This window comes from Apodemus sylvaticus, chromosome 12 (genome assembly GCF_947179515.1).
Source record: "Apodemus sylvaticus chromosome 12, mApoSyl1.1, whole genome shotgun sequence".
NCBI classification, from domain to species: Eukaryota; Metazoa; Chordata; class Mammalia; order Rodentia; family Muridae; genus Apodemus; species Apodemus sylvaticus.
In genome coordinates, this window is record NC_067483.1 from 13,229,542 (window position 1) to 13,246,451 (window position 16,910).

At 35.3% G+C, this 16,910-nt stretch overlaps 1 protein-coding gene across 3 annotated transcripts in view; it reads left to right on the forward strand.

The window, feature by feature from the left end:
* Positions 1 to 847: 847 nt before the first annotated feature.
* The window catches only part of LOC127697246 (contactin-associated protein like 5-3), an 883,854-nt gene continuing 867,791 nt past the window's right edge, over positions 848 to 16,910 (forward strand). For all 3 annotated transcript variants that reach the window (XM_052200245.1, XM_052200246.1, XM_052200247.1), the window contains exon 1: positions 848 to 929. In XM_052200245.1, the coding sequence (XP_052056205.1) occupies positions 848 to 929 (82 nt within the window). The remainder of the gene's footprint in view (positions 930 to 16,910) is intronic.

Sequence of the window (16,910 nt, forward strand, 5' to 3'; positions counted from 1 at the left end):
ATCCATCTCTTCAGGGGAAATTGAATCGCACAATTCAATCTTTCTTTGACTCTCTCCTGTGAAGAGAATGGAAAAGGCATTAGACATCATGTTCAGTCATTTCTGAGTTCTCCTTAGGAATATCCCTCCTCCTAAGGCTTCTGTCTTCGGTCTGCTTGACTCCTTTAGGCATCACTTCAGCATAGTTCTTTGAAAACCTAACTTAAATGCCATTATCTGCCCCTTATTTTGGGAGGGCGAGAGGAAGGGGAACAGGAAGGGAAGGAGGGAGAGAGGAGTAGGAGCAGGGATGCAGGGAGGGAGGCAGGGAGGGAGAGAGAGGAGAAAGTGCACCAGTCCCTCGCTTCCCGGTGCCTTAGCGACCAAGGACACGCCCAGTCCACGCTTCAGGAGAGAGCCGGGGGCGGTGCTTTGCACACTGCGCCTATGAGGAGCTGTCCGACACTCTGGTGCTGAATCCAGCTTAGCGCTGGAAAGAGATGCTTTAGGCTATTGGTAGAACTGGGCGCCAAAAGCTACCCTCAAGTTTGGATATGATCCTTTAAGACAGGGAATCCGGTGGAAAACGAGGTAGGCAAGGAAGGCAAGCATAGAAACGGATAGTGGGAGTAACTACAAATCTCAGTCTCACCTCGCAGCTCCGAGGAATCTCTGCTGCAGTTAAAGTGGAGCATCTGAGGAGCAGAATGGAGTGAAGGAGAAGAGGTTCCGTTCAAGGTGTGTGGGAGGGGATCAGGCTGTGCTGAGGAGAAGAAACCAGGAGGCAGAGAACGAAAAAGGGAGAAAAGCAAAGACTGGTGTCTGCAAATTCGGGATTCCATTGGAAAAGATCGCTCACTCTGAGGAAATGGATTTTGTACCAAGACTGAACAGCGTTTTGACTTTGGTGCTCTCTGCTTTGTGGCATTTAGGATTAACAGCAACAAATTGTGAGTACTCAGAACTGGGGGCGGGAAGGTAAGGAAGAATAGGATGTTCCTCCTAGGAATAAGTATACTCTGTGTGACCATATGCAGTATGAATGAAGGAAAAGAGCAGGGTGAACACCCTAACTAGTGTGGTTTGACCATTCCAAATATCCAAAAAGTTTCTAGAGCTCTAATGAGCTTGCACTGCTACATTCTGTCCCTTTCTTTGCAATCATACCCTCCTGCTAGCTCCACAATTCTTAATCTCAGCCAGCGATACATGGTCCAAGAGCAAGCCTTTAGGAGCAAGGACACCCCAGGGCCACAGAGTTCAGAAACAACAACAGAAGGCAGCTCCTACTGATTTGCAATGTGCTCACATTGCAAATTCCTCCACCCACATCTGCACCCTAACCACCTATCTCTCTCCACTTCCTGAGGGTGCATTTTGTAACCAAATAGGCACCCGTGTAAGGGGTTAGGGAGCTTGGACCTAAGAATTGTACTCCAAATATCGTTACCACAGAAGATCAGTAGTTGACTTACTATAGGAGATAGAGCTTTGCTACGCACTCCACCCTCGAAAAGCTGGTGCCATTGAAGCAATAGTGAGTATGAATTGTGTTATCCACATTTTCACCCCATCAAACAGAGGCAAAAATTCTGACTCCCAGAGATCTGCCACCTGCACTATGTATTTAAAGAATCCAATTTGTCAAACTTGAATGATTTACTAAATCTCTGAGCAGTTGAAGCTCAATTTCTCAGCTACTTATCTAGGCAGAGAAAGGAAAGTTTTTCCATCACTGGGAACTCCCAAATGAGTTCCCAGAGGATGTAATTAATGAATTTCTGTTGTTTGTAAGGAAGGCTTACCCCAGTCTCTAATGTTTCTGGGGTGTTCCCTCATTTCCCGTCCTGCAATGAACATCAGAAATTTTATTACCACAATTTTATCTTACTTTGGTAATTTGTATTATCAATACCAGTTTTGAAAAAGTGATAAGACTTACTTGAGAAAATGTTTCTGCCTTATTCTTTAATTCGTAGAGAATCTGGTGTCAGAATTTGCTTTCCAGAGAGAAGACAGGCAGATAGATGATCAAAGTAGAATTAGTGTTTCTGTGATATAAACATTGGAAAGTTCACAATCAATAATAGAAATATTTTCTTTAACTTTGTGTTTTAAAGGAGGGCAAAAGAGGTCACCGTAGTCATTAGGTAGGAATAAGTTATCAAATTATTTTAGAGGATATACTGAGGCAGTTTATAGTCAGGTAAATTGAATTTCTCTTTTGCCTTTTCCCCATTCCTTCTTCTGTTGCCCTCTGCTCCACCTCTTCTCCTCCCCTTCTCCTTCATTTTTTTCTGATCTTGCCCAAGAGAAAAACCTAACATCCATAGGCTGTGGTACTAAGCTTATTTCTCTACTATCTCGAACACTAGAGGTCAATGTTGTCCAATTGATTCAAAGGTGTGGCTCTCAGCTGTGCATTCTGTTTAGCATATTCTGTTATCTGGAAAAAATTAATACTCTGAAAATTCAAAAGTTGGAAGTGAGGAATATTGATGAAATTAGGTAGAGTGTTCAGCAGCAGTGCATGACTTGGTCTTCTTCAAGTATCACCCTTTGTGAAAATTCCTTCTTGGAGTCATGTTTTCTGTAAATTAATTTAACGATTATCAGTATGGTTTTAAAATGTACATAAAACTCTATGGTATGGATTTAGGATTTCAATATATTATAGCCACAGCAATTCCAGAGCCTGCTCTTGGCATTTAAAAAAAATGGTGATTATGATCATCAGAATTTCCCAACCAGTTTCTCTCTTCTAAGCAACATTACCAATTAAGTGAACACTGTTTGCTAAGTATTCTTGAGTTGGTTTTCATAAGGAATAGTAGTAAATGTTTGTTATACTGTGAAACTGAATTACTTCAATAAAAAATAGGCTTGCAGAAACCACTAATATTGAAATCAATATATATTAGTGGTCATTAGAGCCTCCTCAAGGCAATCATAACTATTTTCCAGTCTGCTACTACATGCACAAATGTAGATATTGGATTTGCTATGTATGTACAGTCTTCTACCATTCATAAACAGATTTTGATGAGTTAGATATTTTTTCCAAGAATTTTTTTTAATTTGATTTGAGAATATTTTTAAGGTTATTTTCCTACATTTATAAAGAGAATTCTATGTCACTAGCAACAGCGACTTTGAAAGACAGATTGTGTGCCCAAGATTCTGCATGTTGAAAAGTTATAAGTATTAAAATGCATGTGTAAGGATTCTCAAAAAGTAACCTTTAATGGTTTGCTACCTTTTGTAATGACTTGCTGTTGCTGTTATTATTGTGTAGCATATGAGTGTTTTATTCCTTGGATTTTTTCATTTTCTAACATTGGCATTTATTTCCAAAAGAAAAAAATGAGTGTGTAGATAAATACAAATGTTGTAAGTATTGAATTGAAATAAAATGAAAAAAAAAAGCTAGAAGGACCCCCACCTAAATATAGATATTATAGATCTATTATGAATATGTAATTACCCACCAGTAATATAATCATCCTATTCTAGATTTGTCAGGATATTAAAAAGCAACAGTGTTTCCTTTAATTATATCCTAAGGGGACTGGTTAATTTTGAATATAGATACGGGCCACTGTAAAATTAAAAAAAAATTATATGTAATCTTGTATCAACTACTTTGACATAAGAAGATATGATATGACTTGGGAGACTAGAAGTCATCATCAAAGATATTCTATTCTCAGTGATGTCTTAGACCAGAGATCACATACCTATTTAATTTATTACCACTTTCTAGCCTGCCAAAAAAAAATCACAGCTAGCAATTGATATATATTTGTACTCCAAATTGAACAGCAACTAAATATCTTACTAAGGGTATTCATCAAATATTAGGTAAGTCAAATTTTATCATAATAGAAGTATGATGTTCTAAATATGAGGACTGCATGTGACACACACAGACATAATTTTAATTCCATTTTTAATTTTATAAGAGCTTTAGTTCTTTGAAATCACTTAGAATAATCATGCATACCAACTCAAAGTTTATTACTCCTCATTATTTTAGTTCCAGAGACATATTATTGTGATAAGAATATTAAACTCCATTTACTAGATTTTACTTACATACTAGATTTCCCAGTAACTGTGAGAATGTTGATCATGAAAGTAAAGAGATATGAGATATTGAATTACTTGAAGGTTGTTAACTAACCAAATGGAATAGTAATGAGTGGTGATTGTGCTGTTGTTGTGAGGCAGGAGAAGAGCTGTGCAATGTTTTTTTTTTTCGCATTTACAACTACCAGAAATGAAGAAACACTGTACTGTTAGTTGGCAGAATCTTGAAACTTTTTATAGCATCAAACTAGCTCGTTTTGATCTTTAATGATCGACATGGAATTACCTTCCATTTCAATCACATAAGTCCCATATTTAAACCATTTTAACACTTTGCAACTATAGAATATAAATTCAGAACTAGGGGTTTCAAAGCAAAGGAACAGATGTAGAAGAAGATTAATATCTTCCTGAACAGCTCTTCTCTCACCTGTGTTCTCCTTCTAAGGAATACCCTTTTGTGTACAGGCAAGCAAATGACAATGCCATAAAGGCCCTTCTGTTGACCTTTTGTCCCATAAGTATGTTGATGTCAGGCCACAGTTCTGCTCAGGTAGCTCTATGAAGCCTCACCATGTGTGGCAGGGTGCAAACTATGATCTGGCTTTGTATACTAATCTAAATTCCATCTTCTATATCCTTCCTCACAAAATATGTTTTAACAACAAACAGCACTGCCTGATATCTCTTTGATTTATTTGTATGTGGTTCTAATTAATTTAGCCTACAGTAATGTTTTCCCTTAAAAATAATTTCCTCACAGTGTGCCAACTAGACACATTCACACACACACACACACACACACACACACACACACACGCACACGCACACGCACACACACACACACATGCTTTTCTAGTGTTCAAGGAATATTTGGGAAAGTGGGAGGTAATAAATGCGATGGTAAGGATCAAAATATACTTAATATGATATGAAATTTTCAAAGAATAAATCAATTGTTTGAATATTTTCAGTCTATGTTAAGTGCCCATATTTATCTAACTTTTGTAGTACTTTCTGTAATGATGTCACCTCAACTAAGATGCATTACCTCTTTGCTGGCTTTTATCTGAATTATTGTACCCAATGGTTAAAATGATGAGTAAATAGATGAATAAGGGAATGATTTAATATTTTAGCAAGAATTTTCAATATTAAACTTAGATTTTTCTACTTCATATAGGCTGAATCTTGCTTTTAAGATGTGTTTGCTTCTTGTTGCTAGTTTAACAAGTGTTTCTTCTCGCTGTTATGGAAACTCCAAATAGAAGTCAATTTTAAAATGAAACAGAAGTTCAAACTGCCTTAGGAAAGTGTGAATTCGTCACCATTGATCCCCACCTGCATGTTTCTTCAAAACCATTGTAAGCAAGCCTATTTGGCACACTACAAACTCATTTTTGTTCTGGAAGAAAAATTCCTTAGCCACCTGCCCTTACTAAAATTGTAATGTTATTTGATTAGCTATCTTTACACAATGTTAATGAATGCTTTCTCTATTGTTGAAAACTATGTACACCTATTGCTGTAATAAGTTTCTCTCATTGCCTTAGCTTTTCTATAAAAGAGCATTTGAATTTTCTTCAAAAAATTATGTGTTGGCTTATGAAAAAATTGCTTAATGGCAAATTCACTTCATTACTCTTATAAAATAGTTTTGAGAAAGAAAGGTGGAAGTTTCCATGGTTGCTGTGTAAAACTCATTTGAAGAACTTGCTGAATAACTTAGTTCCAAGTATTGTTTGTCTTTCTTTCTTTCTTAAAATCAAGATTCCTCTCTATTTGGACACATAAAGATTAGTTATTAAGATATACTACATGACGTGAAGGTATGGAGAATAACTTAACAGCCAGGAAAATTATCTGTTATCATGTCAGTGTTCAATATTGCAAGCCGGGTGAGCATGGGTGCAATGGAAGGCATACAGTGAGCATCTTTCACTGGCTGGAGCTTCTGCGTGTGTTCTTAAGGAATGGAAACCTGAAGCTAAGGCTTGGACAAACTCACTGAACTGTAAAGGAGAGTGCTGTGGATTGATACAGGGACAGAGAAAACAGTGAAGAAGGTTTTCTTTAAATCAAAAATATACAGCTTGCCTGTAGGGTTTTAGCTTTTAAAATATTATTAACGTGTTAAATACATAAGTATTTTGCTTTCATGTACACATTCACATAATTATGTATGCTACATTGCATGTTGTGCATGTATAACCTAGATGAGGATATCAGAAATCATAGAAATAGGGCTAAAGCAAGTTGTGGGCCACTATGTGGGTGATAGATGTTGTAGTTAAGTCACGGTTCTGCCTCACATGTCCATCCTCCCAGAAATAAGACAAAGATTCAAATTATAATTTCAAAATGCCTTGACCATATAGCTAGGCTATATGCAGAATACTTTATAACTAACTCTACCCGTTTATTTTAACCTACATTTTGCCACATGGGTAGTTCCCTGTGCTCAGAAATCATGTGTCCATTTGTCCATTTCCTCACCTCTTTTCAGCCGCCCCTTTTTCTCCCATAATTCTTCCACCTTCTCATGTCCCTCCTTTATTTCCTGCCTAATGCATAGGCTACATGCTTTTTAACTGAGAAGTGAGGCTGCTATATAATACATAAGACTATCTCTCTAAAGATACCTAAATTTAAATATTGAGATTAAACATAAATGTCCCCATAAACAGATATATTTATTTTAAGATTGTATGGTTGTGTGTGTATGTGAGTGTGTGTGTTGCTTATATATTAGTAGAATTCACTTGAATTCTATGCATTCCACTGTGTAAATAAATCATAACCAATTTTGTGAAGAGAATTCATTCCTTCAACATTTGTGTGGAGTTCATGTATCAATTTCTGTTCATTCAAAAAATGCTCTGGTGGTCAGAATTTTTATGGTGTAAGCCAATTCATGTATCCCATGCTGAGTACGTGTGTGTGTGTGTTTGTTTGTGTGTGTGTTTGTGTGTGTGAGTGTGTGTGTGTGTGTGTGTATGTGTGTGTGTTGTCAGTGTCAAACTAGGTTTTAAAGCTTTCAAGATAAGACCAATATCATATAATGTCTTTCCTAAGACCCTCCATTTGTTAAGCACTAATGAGACTTAGAATGATATGGAACAAAATATAGAAAACTAGCTGGGATCATTATAGCAGCTCAGGTAACAACTAGTGTGGAACTCAAGAAAAACATTTGGAAGTACAGATCACACAATTCTTCAAAGAGAATAATGACGAAGAAAATTAAATGCACAGGAGGAATGTAAGAGCTACTAAACACAAAATAGCACAGATTTACAACTAATAGGTGTAGTGAAAATGTTTCATTGTTTGTGACAATGAGAGCAATAGATGCTTAAAAGATGTTCAGTGCTGTGAAATGCTGTTCTTTTCTGGGAATATAGAATGGCCAATTTTTGGACAAAGAATATTTCATACATGCAAAACACTATAGCACAAACTGCCTGTATCCATCAATTTGATTCACTCATCAAGTCTATAAACTATATTGGTTTGTGTAAGCTAAATAAAACCTAGACATTAAGGAATGTGCAATTAAAGCTCAACATCATGGACTCTGGACACCTCGGCTGGGAAGCAAGCATTTTAAATTCCTGTAGTGTTTACTAACCTTGAAGATCACCATACAAAGGATACCACTATTATGTTGTATTATCTATTTAGAAAAGTTACCTGAACCACTGATTAAGTCTTTCTTCTCCCCGTCATGGTCAGAACCATCTTGTCAAAAATAACACTGTAGCTTGCACTCAGCCATACTGTCCATATATGATAAATTTAATTTGGATGAGATTTCTATTCACCATGGAAACAGCCTCCAAGCATGACTGAGGAGGATTACATAGGCTATAATAATTGACATTGGAAGACTTACTCCACATATGAATGACATTTTCTCATGGCCTGGATTAATGGACTTAATAAAAAATGAGAAAACTTAATAAGCATCAACATTGACTGTCCTGCTTCCTGACTAAGAATACCATATGACCAGCTACCTCATCTTCAAAGGTTTTGCTCACCATGATAAACAGTGGAAAGGAACTATAAACACAAATTAACTCTTCCTTCCTAATGTTACTTTTGTCAAGTATAAATCACTACCATAAACAAACAAACAAACAAAAAACCTAAGATAGTTTGTCTCACTTGTTTTGTGCTCACAGAAAACTCTTCTAACAAATTAAAGATTTTCCAGTGTTGTAAGTTAGACAATGCCTATAGAACTCATTCCTCAGCTTGCTGGTTTAGGTATTTTCCTAAATCCTTTGATCTTAATTGTGTAGCACTATTAATAAGCCCATGGCACTGGATAAGGAAAGTGTTCATCTGTTGATAAATACTGATTCTATGGGAGTGTAGGAATTACAAACCCCTATTCAATGTCACTCTTCTTTATTGGTCAGGTGCAAGGAAGGACTTGGTAGTCACAGAACATTCATTTAGTAATGAGAAATGGCTGTTGTAACAGTTTGCTCTCATCATCAACTTAGTGAAGTGTTAGGCCAATAAATTCTTTGCTTTAATTTTAAGGTTTTATGAGCTTGGCCTCTTGCATCTTAATTTTCAATTTCCATCTTGACTCTTTTAGACATGCCTCCTCAGGCTTTGGGACTCTAAAAGGACATTATCCAATATTTAATGTCTTTTTCCCTGGGGCCATCCTGCAATACCTCCATAAATCCTTATAGACAAGAAAGGTTTTAATTGTCCTGGGTGTTAACCACAAATACATACTTTGTTCTACCATTTAAAATATCATTACATAGGATAATTCCATAGATCCTGGAACTTATTTCAGAAGTAGAATATTTACATTTACTAGAGAAAATTCTATATAGAATGCCAGCACTTAAGATAAATGACAAAGGGCTGCTTTGGAGAAAATGGGGCAAGATTGCCCAGAAGTTGATGCTTCGGTATTTTTTCTCTTCTGATTCTTCAATAAGGAGTCTGGAGAAGTGCCCCAAATTCAACAAAATATCTCTCCTCCTTTATTTTTCTCTCTGTGTTTGTGTATGTATGTGTTTGAGAGCAAGCTCATGGGGTTTGGATGACAATACTGATATCAATTCTTGTCGTCCATCTTGTATGAGACATGATACATCATAACTTCCTATACCAGGCTGACTGCTCTGTGTACTTGCAAAGATTCCACTGTCTCCTTGTCCTGTCTCTCAGTAGTCAGTCTGGAAGCATGATATCTGACCTGACATGGTTTATAGGGACTCAAACCAAGTTAGAAGAATTTCTTGACAAGTGCTTTTCCTTCTATGCAATCTACCTAGCCCTACATAATTTTTAGTTGTGAGAATCTAATTTCATATTTATATAATATTTAATCATATTTTAAAATTTTCAGAGGCAGAATAGAAGCAGTCATTATTTAGATAATTATTCCCTGACTGTATTGAAACTGAGCAGCCACTCTGTGAGCACAAATCTGGTTGTTTGTAGTGGTTGCTGTCTGATAAGGTTATTAATATCTTCTTTGCCTGAAGTTATAGTAAATCAGAAAGTGCCATTTTCTGGTGTTATTGGCAGATAATAATTACATATGCTTATGTGTTAGAATATAGTGTTTTAATGTGCTTTATACATTGTATTAGGATCAGCATAGTACATTCAGCATATTGCCTAGCAAATGACAGAGTAGAATCATCTAGCCAGCAATAAAGTATCATATATTCAAATATCTAGAAGAGATGGTCCTATTTTTACTTGTAACACACAGGAAATCTGATTTTCACTTGCTACTATTTATATGTGTCATCTTATAGGCATTTACTGATCTGTAAAGATAACAGCTTGCCAAAAATACAGCCACCTCACCTTATTGCCTTAGTGTGCAGTCAAGAGTTATTTTTATATGAAGGAATTATCTTGTGAAGGCCCTTGAATTATGCACCTCCATCCCAGGCATCCCCTTGGGACCTCCTCAAATTAATAAATCTTATATTAGCCATGATTAAATTCCCCATGTTTAACCCAGTGAATAGTAAAACTACTTTAAAAAACTTAAGCACAGTCAAATTGAGTGAAACTCTAGCCAAGACAGCTATTAGGTTTCTATCACATTTAGCATAGAATTTCATGTGGGCCTATTTTTTTTTAATATAAATCATGTGTGCTGGTGATCTTTAGGGTTTATTTTCCTCCAAAGTTAATAGTGACTCAGGTATCACCTTTGTGAATATTTACCTTTCCAGAAAAAGGTTTGAAATGTACATTTGGATGAAATTAATACTTCTTTATTTTCTGAAATCAAATGTTTTGCCGTAAAGACAGAAGGTATAGAGTCATGTGCCACAATGAATGATCTGTTTCAGGATGGCATTGCAAAGCCTGGATGTACTCTGATTTACTGGAATCATTTATATAAAATTTTTCATGATGCACTATTTTTTCCCTAACAGAATGTGAGCTTTAAATACATTCAGCTTGACAGGAGGCCATAAGGCTTAAATATATCAATAACAGACATAGTCTGTGCCAATGTATACCTTGGCCTTGGCATTTATATAGGCTAAAATTTGTTATCAGAAAAACACAGGACAACTCCAATAATGATACAGTGAATGTTTTCCAGTAGTTTCTGATATAGATTTGGTTTTATACTCTTGCTGATAACATGTTTCACGGTTATATGAGTATGGCTGTGTGTGTGTGTGTGTGTGTGTGTGTGTATGTAAAGCTGTCTTTGTTTTCAGTAGTTAATACTTGTAGATTCTGTAGCTTAACCACTTGCTGCCATGCTTACTTCCTGAAACCCTCATTGTAGAAAGAGAAAATCAATTCTTGAAAGTTTTCCTCTTGCCTCCAAACACATTCCATGGCATGTAGGCATGCAGACCCACGTGAAACAACAACTTTTAAAAAGAAATACTTGTTTCTCTTACTTTCTTTGTTTTGGTGGCTAAATGCTTACTAGAAGCAAGTTAAAGAATGGTGGACTTACTTAGAGAATCACTCCATCAAACTGGAATAGAATATGTGGCAAAAGCTGTCTCTGTGGTGGTAGGAGCAAGTGGCTGGGACTTCTCTCCTACTCCTATTCTGGTAAGACAAGAAGGAGAAAAGAGACAGGAAATAAAATAAGGCTAAAAAACCTCAAAGATTCTTTCTCCAATTAGGATCTCTCTTCTAAAGGCTTCCCAACTTTCCCTGACTACTACCAGCCATTAGCAAAGCACTTTACATGTGTGTATAAGATAGCATATAGACATAATGTTTGAATGTGGGCACCAATACAACTCTTCAGAAGCTGGTTGTTTCCTAGTTTTTTTTTTTCTGAGGCAGGGGCTTCTTTGGTAATTTTGACATTTCACTGCATTTCAAGTTACCAATCCCCCAAGTCTCTGACTCTATAGTATGCACCCCTGTATCTATGGAAATATGAACATTATAGATGTGTTCCATCAAATCATGCTTTTTGCCTGGTTTACTATTATTGAACTTGGATTATCAGGCATCAGTAGAATGTGATTTTCTCTGCCCTGGCATTTGATATTCAAGCCATAACAGTATGGCATGTAGACATCATTTCATATATCAGATTCTGTTGAACCTATCTCAAAGACTCTGTGTTACAGATTATTTACCTATTATTCTTGATATCATCTTTGAATACATTCTGGATGCAGAATCAATGTTTATTATTTGAGTAAAGTTTCATTTTATAAAAAACTGAAACATTTCAATAAAAGTAACAGGATGGCTGTTGTGCATGATTCTATGATCAGGGAATGTAAATCATCATTTATGTAATGATATGCACACAGATTCTATTTTATTTGTTTGCTTGTTCATTAGTAAAAATCTGTCTAAAGTGGTAAATCTAGCACTTTAGCAAATATTTTTCTATCTGTTAATGGTTTGATAAAACACCTGAACATAGGAAATCACACCAATATTAGGTATAGACAATGGCTTTGTAGTCAAGAGAGTAAATATATGGAAATTGATTAGTTAATCCAAGAAACATCTGAGCATGTGAAATAAAATCAGATAAAAGAAAATCATTTTTACCCTTGCTGTAACATTGCAGGCCAAAGGTAAATATTCCAGTTAAATATAATTTTTTGGTGGTAAATTGAATTTGACCTATTAGTTTCTTTTTTTTTATTTTTTTTAATTTTTTGACCTATTAGTTTCTTATTGCTAAGTGCTTGTGACTTTATAGGGCAATGAGGTCATTTTTTGTCTGGACAAATCAAAATACCACAAATGTGATGGCCAGTGAAGACCAAGTTTCTATCTAATTATACTAATTATCTAATACTATTATATAATTATTATACTATCTAATTTCTATCCAAGATTAGAAGCCACATCTGTACTGGCACCATTGCATCATGATGACTGCATATCTATATGCAATCTTTTATAGAAAACGTCTATAGAAGACGTCTATTAAAAATCAAAGCCATTGAGAGGTTGCCTTTCACATATGAATAGAAACATACTCACAAATGTCAGAAGGTTACATGCTATTAATTTTGTTTTTCATTTTTCATAGAAATTCAGTTCAGGAGAGAAAAGTCTATGAGATCCTTAAAGACCTTTCCTGTAGAAAATGCATGGTTATATTTAGAAGCATTTATTAAATTAAGTTGCTTCTTAAGTCTCATACATTATATTTTCTATATTGATGTTATTGCCCCCATACTCTTTTACTCTCCGTCTCACTCTTTGTAATTCCTATTAAGTTATTTTGCATCCCTAGATAATTTTACTTTAGTTTTATGTCATTTGTACACATATGACTTTCTCTATTTCAGGGCCACCAATGAGGGATGCTTGGTTTTCTGGAAATGCAATAATTGATTAAACATGATGTGTCTCAAGTTTCATTTTTTCTCCTACAAATAATATCACTTCATTCATCTTTATGGTTCAAAAAAATTCTACCACTCAGGTGTACCAAAGTTTTATGACTTCTTTTTTTTTTGTAGATAATGTGATTCATTCTATAATTTACCATTTTGAATAGTGCTGCAGTCAATATTGCTGTAAAAATATCCTGGTAGTATGTTGACTTGTAAATATAGAAGGTCAAGCAACCCAATCAATAACTGGGTAAATGAACAGATATTTTCAGAAGGTGAATAAACATGTGAAAATATGGTCAACTTTACCAGCCATTAAAGAAATGCAAATTAAAACTGCACGGGGGGGGGGGGGGATTCTGTCACACTCAATCTAGAATGCCTGTCATCAAGAATGTAAATAGTAAATGCTGGTAAGAATGTAGATAGAGCTGTTTACCATGCTGATAAAAAATATAAACTAAAAATTCATCTTCCATGGAACCATCTTTGATTGTCACTTTGACACATGGCTCAGCTTTCAACTTCTTCATAAAACTCTCTGGTCAGGGGGTTACTGAAAAAAGCACACTTGCTTCCATGTGACAACTGACTTACATTATAATGAAAGCATCTCTGGACATCGGTTTATAGAATCTTCTGCCACAATTAAAAAAACAGCTATAAAAACCTGTGATAAAAGTTAAAGGTGGAAAGCAGGTATGAGAGAGGCTATTTGTCTCAAGAAAGGCAACATACAAAATCTATTAAGAATATAATTTCTACTTCATTCATAGCTCAAAGAACAAGGATGTGATACCCCTGGCATTGATTGCTTATCAACCCACGTTTAATCTTCAATTGTAAAATAAATGAAATCTTAAATACACTATTTAATTCATCTTTTAAATGTGAATAGAATATTTTACTTTCATCTACCATTTGCCTGAATTTAAAGAAAAGGCAGGCACAAATATCAAAGACCACCTGTTTACATAAGACCATTAATGTCAAGTAGCTGAGCAGATAACAATAGCACTGATGTGTGCCTTTACTCTCACAACATTGCAGGTCTTAATCACGTCACCTACTCAGTTTTTTAAGAGTAGATACAGGAACTCAGATGTCATTTCCCATAAAATATCTTTCAATAATAAGGTATTTTTCACCCAGAATACACAAGAATGCATCTATAAGCATCAAATCCTACCCCTGATCTCCAAACACAGCCACCTGCTTCTTTATCATGACTCTTCTCCAATACTTATGAATAGTTAGTTTCCATGCTAGATCAATCTTTTTTCTTGGTTGTCTTTCTTTTACGTAGTGGATTCTTCTTATGCTTTCCATGAGCATGATCTCTCATTTCATTTGTATTTCATTTTGTCAAAGTTACAGTTACAAATATAATGCATAAAAGATAATGAAACCTGGTTGGTTCTTACCAGCATGCAGAGGTCAGACTATAAGAGTCTCAGAGAAGATACTATGAGCTGATACTAGTTGACAACACAACACAACACAAAGCAAAACAAAACAAAACAAAACAAAAATAGGCTTGAGTCCGATATCCAGAATCCATATAAGACATAAGAAAAGAAAGCTGATAATGATAAATCAAATTTGTATCCGAAGCTCTTAGGACATGGAAGTAAGTGTGTTTCCAGAGCTTTGTGAACAGCCAACTCAGCCTACTTGGCAAGGTACAAGCCAGCACATGAGTTTGCTTTAAAGGAATAAAATAAATAAATAAATAAAAACAAATCGAATGATGGCTAAGTAGACCATACTAAACAATGATTTCTGGCCCCCACATGCAGGGATACACACACACACACACACACACACACACACACACACCTACCTACCTACCTAAACACCCCTACATGTGTTCTTTCACACCTTCATACCTGAACATGTACAAGTTAATATATTTACATGTTCAAAATTATTAAAACACACACAAAAATGCAAAATAAAATTTGAAGTAATAAGTTCTTCAAAGTACCATTGCAAAAGAGCTGTTTTATCTTCCAGTCAATACCTCTCCTTTCTCTACCTGACCTTTTAATTTAACAGACTACACATTCATATATATATAAAGCTCTATTCTTGCTCAAGTATATATGGAGAAATGCATGTTTTAGTTTTCCAAATTTGAAAGCAATTTATACCTTACTTTTGTCAATATAAATTGTCTTTCATAGGTTAGATTTTAGTCTTTTCTTCTTTAGACTAAGTATCATGGCATCCATTTAAACTCCCAATGACTGACACTACGAAGATGGTCAAACTGTTGAGAACAGTAGCTGTTCTTGCAGAAGAACTCTGTTCAATTCCTAGAATCCTCCTGAAGTCTTAGGAGCTATCATTTAACTCCTGTCTCAAAAAAAAATCTGAAAATGTTTTCTGTCCTCTACAGGAACTATATACCTATGATGCACATATACACAAACAAACAAATCACACATAGTCAGTAAACAAACAAATAAATAAATAAACAAACAATGCTCCAAACCTAAATCATGCATAATTCCATCTTTAAGCCTCTAAGGGAATGTGATGTCTTATTTCCATCATTTTTATATTCATTAAAAGTTTATGCAAATTAATAAAATGCCTTAAGTTCTTAGTGTCTGAGAATAACAGCAGATGTTGTCTTCTAGCATCCACATACATAAGCATATACATAAACACCCACACACATGCACTGACACATGGAAACATTCCTAGAAGTATATAAGTTAACCTGAACAGACACATAAAGATATCAAATATTATATGACACTACAGTCAAAGAAGATAAAAGCACATCAAAAGAATGTTTTAAACTTATTTAGGTCTATTTGTAGATGAAGAAGTAAGTTTAGGGAGCCTGAAGAGAATGTTCAAGTCTTCATAGCTATTAAGTGGTTGGATTGTCCCCTTTTTGGGTCTGAGTTGCCAACAGATTTGGGATAATTACAGGAAATTGAATTTTTCTCCCAAAATATTGTTGAGTGATACTTCTAAAGTATAACTCAGGTTTTTTTTGAGAAGCAACATAAAATGCTGCGAATAAGTCATGGCTTTGGTCATACTAGGTGGCATCGAGTCCCATCATCTCCATATATTTTTTGTGATGTATAGTTCTTTAAACATTTTTCCATTAAAACAACGTATTCAACAGTGCTAGAGCATAGAGTGATGTCGTATTTATATTCATCTTGTTTCCTAATACTCTTTGATACAGCACAGTGGGTAAGCAAATCTTATTAAGAGTCACCTTTCTTCTCATTCTCATAGCAAAACTAGGACAAAAGAAATCCTTATGCCTGGCACTATACATTTGTAACCTGAACTAGCTATTTGCATTCCTGCTATAAAGGAATGCGTGGCAAAAAGGAATGTAAAGATGGCTCAGAAAAGATCACTTGCTGCTCTTTCAGTGAACCCAGAAGGGGTACACAACCATTGGCAAATACAGTTACAGGGACAGAATATCCTCTTTTAACTTCCACGTGCACCAGTCTCAAACATGATGCACATACATACATGCAGATAATACACTTATAAACAAAGATAAACAGATAAATTTAAAAAATCGAAATAAAAATATTTGACAAAATCAAAATAATATCAAGAGAAGGTTGAATTTGTCTAAAGATTCTGGGATACACTAAGTCATGGAAGTAATAGTGTTGTGGCAGGAACATGGGTCAACTGATCATATTAAATAGTGAGAGAAGAGAAGTTGAATGCCTGTGTTCACCTCACTTTATCCTTTTTCTTCAGCACAAACCTGGCAGTGCCTACATTATGATGTGTCTTCCTAACTCTATTAACCTAATCAAAATCTCCCTCACAAACATGTCCAAAGACTTTTATACATAGCCATTCCAAATACCATTGAGATGAGAAAAAAAAATTATCCACAAGTGAAAAATGTGATATTTATGGGAGCCTGCTCCCACATCCTCCATTTACTGTTCCTCATGATTGTCAAAGAATGTTAGCACTCTTGTAACATTATTG